Source organism: Electrophorus electricus, chromosome 11, assembly GCF_041902795.1.
Source record: "Electrophorus electricus isolate QZ-2024a chromosome 11, ASM4190279v1, whole genome shotgun sequence".
NCBI classification, from domain to species: Eukaryota; Metazoa; Chordata; class Actinopteri; order Gymnotiformes; family Gymnotidae; genus Electrophorus; species Electrophorus electricus.
The window spans coordinates 14415847-14423348 of NC_137507.1; the positions used below are offsets into that span (position 1 = coordinate 14415847).

Consider the following 7502-nt stretch of genomic DNA (forward strand, 5'->3'; position numbering starts at 1 on the left):
TCTAAAGGTTCTGTATGTCCACAGGTTCATTAGTTTGTTATCCAGAGGTGTGCTGTAGTTGTATGTATAAATATGGTTTTCTGCTATCTTTATGGCCAGGCTGCATCAGTAGATAAAATGGACTAACTCTCTACTTGAATTAGAGTGCAATTACCTTGGCTAAGTGACAATTACAGTCTGTTTATATGTAATTACCTTGGCAAAGTGACTACTAGCAAATTTCTGTATGCCAGTTATGAAGAAATGGACTAATACATTGAAACGCAAATTTAAACAGTATCACTTTAAAGTCCTTTAAATAAAATGGAACAGCACAAAATGTATTTTGATTTGTAATCTAGTTGATTATGATCATTTTAATTGGGTTGAGTATTTTAAGGCACCTTTTTTCAATGCATTGTAAAAAGTGCTCAAGTTCAGATACCTTTTTGACTATCTAATTTTCTCCAACTTCAGGGAAACCAGTATCAAGACATTTTGTTACAGATACTTCAACTTACAAAAAAGAGACTCAAAGTAACAAAGTTCATTTATTTTGTTCTTGTGTAATGCTGCCAGGCTGTACCAGCTTTCCAAGGCTGGCAAACTGTGTGTGCCTGCTATGAACGTCAATGACTCAGTCACCAAGCAGAAGTTTGACAACCTGTACTGTTGCCGGGAGTCCATCTTGGATGGGTAGGTTGAACATTATTTTTGCACTTTATGGCACTACACACACAGTGTATAGTAAATATAGTAATATATTTACTATATACTGTTCTGTGTGGCAGCTTGTAATCTTCTTAGCTGTAGATCAGTTTTGGATTCAGTATGCTTTGGTTGTTTGGTATGTCTGATTTGTGTGTGTATATGCGAGTCTAGTTTGAAGAGGACCACCGATGTGATGTTTGGAGGGAAACAGGTGGTCGTGTGTGGATATGGAGAGGTGAGTCAGACACTATCACATGCTGCAAAACTAAATTTAGGTCCTTGCTCAGTATAAATACCAGACCTAACCAATAGAGGCCCCCATGCATTAATAAATTAATTTTCATTATTCCACTTCACATGGCTGTATTTGTGGTGCTAGTCAGATTCTTGATTATGGCTATACTTGTGTGTTCTCTGTTACTACAGTGGAATGTTTAGAGAGCTTATAATGAATGTGACACTGTGTGTGTGTGCGCGCGTGCACATGCATGTTTTCGTGTGTGTTCAGGTTGGAAAGGGCTGCTGTGCTGCTCTGAAGGCAATGGGCTCCATTGTCTATGTCACAGAGATTGACCCCATCTGTGCTCTGCAGGCCTGGTAAGCCACCAGCTCAGACCCTAGTTATTGGGGGCTCTCGGTTGTCAGGGCTTGAGTCTGAACTGGGTCAAGTTCAGAAGAGTAACATTTTACTAAGGTACTGGAACTGAAGCATGACCTGTAGGGAGTTGCATTAAGCACACTGTAGGTTTTTGACAGGTCCATGTGAACGTTTCTGGCTGCTGGAGTCTGCTTACGAAGCATTGATCTCAGCCCTTGTGGTTTCAGCTGTGTCTGTTGCCTCTTCACCTCTTAGCATGGATGGCTTCAGACTGGTCAAGCTGAATGAGGTCATCAGACAAGTGGACATCGTCATCACCTGCACAGGTTGGTCGCAGCCTCCTCCTGACCCCAGCGGGCCGTCCGCCACCCTACAGGCGGAGCTGAAAGCACCAGGCTTTTCAGCCCTCTGGCTGTGCTGTGCTTTTAGTGGAGGTTGTGAGCACCCAGGCTGCTGGAAGACTCAGCTACTGCGCTTCGTTAGCTTCACCTGCAGCCAGTTTTTAACTTGTTCATTTAAAACAGTTACTAAAACATTAGATCTGTGATCAGAGCAATTAACAGATTTTTCGGTTGTTCACAAGCTCATCTGTAAATTATCTGGTTTTATCCTGTTTTTCAGTTGTTCAGAATATGGTCGTGTTCATTGAGGCTTTTTAATTACTGTCTTATAAAGCTGATACTGCTGTAACAAGGTCAAACTATGTATGTAGCTCTTTCATAAATGTACAGCACTGTTTTTAATATGTGAGGTTGTAGTATGTTTCATAAAATTAAAAAAAATGCTTGTAGTAGGTTTTCTACATTTCCTATGCCAAGGTCTGGCTTTCATGAAACATAGAATATTGCCTAGAAAATATTCCTTATTTAATAAGTCTAAGGGACAGTCATGGAGAAATGGCTTCAACCTTTAATAACAGCTTCTGTCTCGGGTCTCATCTCAGCCATGCCGAGAGAACTCCAGGGTGTTGCTCACTGTTGATGTGCGCTGCTCTTAGGCAATAAGAACGTGGTGGTGCGGGAGAACCTGGACCGCATGAAGAACGGCTGCATCGTGTGCAACATGGGCCACTCCAACACCGAGATCGATGTGGTGAGCCACCCTGACCACGTAGTAGCGCGCACATGTGCATGGCCCGAGAGTGTCTGTTTTGATGTGTTGATGTGTGCATGTGCACAGCTGAGCAGGACTTGTTCGTATGACCCTGCTCTCGTTGGTACTGTGCTTCGCAGGCCAGTCTGCGGACCCCTGAGTTGACCTGGGAGCGTGTGAGGTCACAGGTTGACCATGTGATCTGGCCTGATGGGAAGAGAATAGTGCTCCTGGCGGAGGTAAGAGCATCACCCAACATCATGTCAATAGAGGAAAATACAGGTGGTTTGTTTATTTTTTATTTATTTATTTGTTTTATTTTTTTAATGGCATGTATTTGAGACACATGTGTAAGTTACCTTTACTGTCATGAAATGGGTAATGATGAATTAGACCAATAGAGGAATGTTTCATGGTAGGTTTTTTATTCGTGTGCGTGTGCTCACTTGATTAGGGTCGTCTCCTCAACCTGAGCTGCTCCACTGTACCCACCTTCGTCCTGTCCATCACAGCCACAACTCAAGTGAGAGTCGTAGTACATAATCACTTTTATTAAGGCCATTGACCTGTGTGTGAAAGTATTTACTTTCACTTCCTGTTAGAAAAATGGTTGGCTTGCTCTACTTAGATCTTAAGTAGCGGCGGGTTGTCCCCAAGCGGTGTGTGTGCGTGTGAGCACATGTACTCAGCCAGACTGTTGCCATAGAAACTGAGTTCTGGTTCGTGTCCCTCCAGGCCTTGGCCCTGATAGAACTGTACAATGCTCCAGAGGGCCGCTACAAACAGGACGTCTACCTACTGCCTAAGAAAATGGGTAAGAGACACGTGCACAGTATTTTTATGTGCTCATGTGGTATGCATTGAAGTTATGGAATCAAAAATTGCTGCTCTTATACAGCAAGCTGGATTTGCGGTGATCTATGCAGAGGTCTTGGATGCCTGTCAGTGTTTGGGTGTGGTGGTGCAATGATAGCAGTTGGTCAGCAGACTGCAGTGAGCTGAAAGACTCAGCATGTCTGCAGTCTCAGAGCTTAGCCATATGTGACCCAGCGTGGGCCCTGCATAGAGAGGCAAGAACAAGAGAGTGCAATATAGGTCGGCCTGTCAGAGACTGTAGCTGCGGCTCACTGCGCAATCATGCCCCCCACACTCACACCCCTATCTCTGTGTCTATCTCACTCTCGACCCCATACCTTAGCATCACTACTATAAACAGGTGAATGAGGCAGAGGTCTCTATGGAGCTGTGTCTGATGGCATGTGCATGAAGCTGCTTCATTTCTGGAAGCAGGATGGCAAAAAATATGGGGGAGGTAATTAATCAGTAAAGGCTGGAAATTAGGGCTTCGTCACACTTTCACCCATAGACTGAAGATAAGGGGCTTTTTTTTGTCTCTTCACTTCATTGCTTGTTCAAAATAGACTCGGCACTAGCTGGCTTGACTCTAGCAGACATTAAGCCAAGGTTATGGAAGCATGCTGAATGAATAAATGTGCTTTTTGGTTCTCAAATTTTGACTTTACCTAGATGAGTATGTGGCCAGCCTTCACCTGCCCACGTTCGATGCCCATCTCACCGAGCTGACTGATGAGCAGGCAAAATATCTGGGCCTCAACAAGAACGGACCCTTCAAGCCAAACTACTACAGGTATCCAGCCATTAGTGTGCTATGTGGTTTCTCATTTGTTCTCTTGGTTTTGGTCTGTTTAAATGTCACTGTGCCAGTTTGTGTGGGGAAATGTGCAAATTGTAAGCCTACTCTAATGTATACCTATTACTCCATTTACTGTTTTTTGTTGCAGATACTAAACCACCTTGCACATGGAAAAAGAAGACTAGAGAAGTTAGTGCAACTCCTCAGTCCATACTGAGAGGGGGAAGGGGCTTGAGCCTCACTTTCCGAGGGGGGTGGGGGGGGCTCTGTGCTCATTGGCCATGAGTGTGGCTAATGATGGCTACAGCAGTGTTTTATTTATTTTCTGCTAGAATAAAATAACTCTAATAATTTTATGAGCTGCTACTGCTGGTGGCCAATCCTAGCACCATTTTCATGGGGAATTCATTGTTTCATCCTCCATTAGCTTCATGGGTCAATTGTCTGTAATTAATTTAGAGATATTTTGTTGTTTAATTATGGCTAGGCTAATGTTGAAAAAACCTGAAAAAAAGGTAAACTAAACAAATGTGCTTTTTTTTTTTTACCATTGGTTTTGTGAAGATGTGTCACTTGTCTTATTGTCTTTATTTTCAGTTCTGGTGATTTTTTAAAAAAATTCCTTCCTCCTTGTGTTAAATGATGGGTTGGGACAAAATTACAGTTGGGTCATGGAGTCCCCGTCATTCCTGTCTGTAGATCACGTTATTCAGATGTCTTTATCTTTGTTTCTTTCTTTGTTTTTTAAAGTTGTGTTGATTTTTACTAAACATTTTAGAACTTTGTTCTATCTCGGTTCTGAATAAAAGTAGACTAGTTAAAATTTAACTGGATACTGACAGATGTGGGGCAGGGCCTCTTTCCCCAATTGTCACTCAAACTGGAAGCAAATTATTTCATTGGCGAGAGCATCATCATCTCAATGTGTCTCCCAAATGTGAGCACACTGTGTGTTGAAATGAAGCCAGTATTGATGTTTTAAAATGTTCCCTCTGACCATTTCACAAATTCTCTAGGTCTGGATTTTATTTCCACATAATTACATTATTGCAGACATGTAGTCAATCACAGGGGTGTATATTTAGATATTTATACAGAAAATTAAGATTTTTCTATCTTCTGCCTCCCATTTGTTTTTGTTCCCATGAAATCGTTCTCTGTCATTATAAAGATAAGCAATTAAATGTTATGATCTTCTAGTGTAATATTAAATGTACTCAAACCTTCATTTTATATACTGTGAAGTAGAGACTATTTCAATGAGATACCAAATGTACAGTCAAACCGGTACCATGCTTCTTTGCCCGGTCCTTTGCTGACTGGGAGCAGCAGCAGAACCAAGGGAAAGGGGGGGGGGGGGGTGTTATAGCCAGGAGGGATTTAGTTGCACATTTTCTTGTCTGGACGGTTGATCAGAGTGAACCGGTTCGGTTTTACTGTGTGCAGAACTGTGACGTGAAAGAGCTACCTTTGTGACAGGCTTATTCTAATCTAATAAAATGGGGACCTTTTATTTTACCACACTTCTGAATATCTTTTTGGCAGACGCTTGCCTCGTCCTTTGCCATCTGTGTGTTTGGCGTAAAGGGAATGACTTGCTACTACCATTTCCTCACTGTCCCACTCTGCCTGCCTGGGCCCTGTTGTGGGAGCAGGGAAACCCTTTGGTACTGTGGGCTCCCTTGGTGCACTGCCTGGCTGGCAGAAGGATATTTGGAGTCCATCCTTGCTTAAGCCTTTTCCTTTTCTTTTCAAGCTGGTCACATTTCTCATAAACTTTCATGCAACATATACAATCAGATTATATTTTATGTTGTCCTGATACAGCAGTGTTAAATAGGTCCACTTTAGGATCCCCACAGAATTTCTGTGTTGTGCAAGCCAACCCTAACTCATTTTAATTTTTCAAAAAGATAATTTTTCTAAATCTCCTAGAGGTCACATGAATTTTCTTTACCAAAACTATACGTGGTGTAAAAACTGTGCAGATGTGCTCTACTGCATCTCTGTTTGAGTGCAAGTTTTTACCCCATCCATCTAAACTGCCCTTATAGACTCAGTCTCTTCAGCTGTCTACCTTTGCACATAACTCATACTGTTTGTCATATGGGTTAGCACATATCTAGATGTGTTAAACCCATTGTTTTAATGTTTTTAACCTTGACCCCCACCCCACAAATGTTCTTTCTGCATCTGTGTGCATGTGTGTGTGTGTGTGTCTGTGTGTGTGTACGGGTTTTCTGGAAGGCCAGAACTTTTGTTGCTGTGTTGCTGTTGACTCCAGATCCAGGTGCATGTATAAGGCTGCTGTGATCTGTGGTCTCACAGAAACATGCGCACCAGGTCGACACCAGCATCTCGTATGGAGAGCAAATTTAATAGGAACTAAATCAGATTCACTCCTGTATTTATTTTATTGAATACAAATAAAAGTCTTTTACTCTTAATTTGTCAAAACCATGTTTAAATATTGCAAGTGGTAATGGTAGATGAGCAATAATCAATATGTAACCCTAAAGAATGAAAATAAAATTCATAAAAATGTACTCAAGAAAGTTGTTTCAGGTATGGCCAAGTGTGGTTTGTTTTCCAATACATTTTAAAAGGGGTGTGGCACTCAGGGTTTTCTCAACGGTGGCTAAAATGCTGTGTGTTGGGGCAAGAAGTTCAGCCATGTTACCAGCTCAGGTTTGTGTTGTCCACTAGTCTTAACCATGTCTAGTCCGACCATGTGGTGCTGCGGAGCCAGTAGCTAAGGGTTATAAGTGGAGTGTGTGCCTACAACTCACTCAATATATGACCACATGATTGGGGGGTGCAAGAGCAGCTGCTGTCGCCGCTCACACACTGGCTTGATCTTTTCACTTTCCCTCTTTGAAAGTCAAGCTTTACACACACATGTACAGAGGGTCAGGGCCACTGTCTTTATGGGACATCAACCCAGGCACTGGACTCCTGGGTGATCAGGCTCCTTTGGCTGAAGCAAGAAATAAGCTTTCCTGGTAAGACCCAGTCACTCTGAACCAGCTGTTTAGACAAGCACACACAGACTCTATAGTTTCTGGTGAGCCAGATTTGAGGTGTAAAAGAACCCCTTAAGAATTATTTTTCTAAATTGCCACCTCAGGTAGTCTTGTAATTTCTCCTTTATATTGTTTCCTCATAAGCATTTATAGAAAGATTATATATTGAAAAGTGAGTTTGCCGCAGAACTGCTACATTAGATTTTTTTCATGCACTTATTACTGATTGATGAGCGTGTTAGAAAGGGTTTCAGTGTACGAATTGAATTATTGACTTTGCTGCTTTGGTTTTCTTGGCGAGATGTATTGGGGGGACTGAAAAGGCTAAAATATAGATAGGAATAGGCTCTAATTAAAATAGTTATTCAGATATTTACCTTACCTTCATTTGTCCCCGCCCCCCCCCCCCCCCCCAGTCCAATATAGTACATGGCATAGTACAAGA

At 42.1% G+C, this 7502-nt stretch overlaps 1 protein-coding gene across 5 annotated transcripts in view; it reads left to right on the forward strand.

Moving 5' to 3' along the window:
* Positions 1-6593, forward strand: part of ahcyl2b (adenosylhomocysteinase like 2b) — a 28151-nt gene extending 21558 nt beyond the window's left edge. For all 5 annotated transcript variants that reach the window (XM_081722869.1, XM_081722870.1, XM_027015841.3 and 2 more), the window contains 10 exons: positions 559-675; positions 862-925; positions 1199-1287; positions 1544-1614; positions 2286-2380; positions 2521-2619; positions 2835-2903; positions 3116-3194; positions 3908-4028; positions 4183-6593. In XM_081722869.1, coding sequence (XP_081578995.1) covers positions 559-675; positions 862-925; positions 1199-1287; positions 1544-1614; positions 2286-2380; positions 2521-2619; positions 2835-2903; positions 3116-3194; positions 3908-4028; positions 4183-4189 — 811 coding nt within the window. In that variant the 3' untranslated portion in view covers positions 4190-6593. The remainder of the gene's footprint in view (positions 1-558; positions 676-861; positions 926-1198; positions 1288-1543; positions 1615-2285; positions 2381-2520; positions 2620-2834; positions 2904-3115; positions 3195-3907; positions 4029-4182) is intronic.
* Positions 6594-7502: the final 909 nt, after the last annotated feature.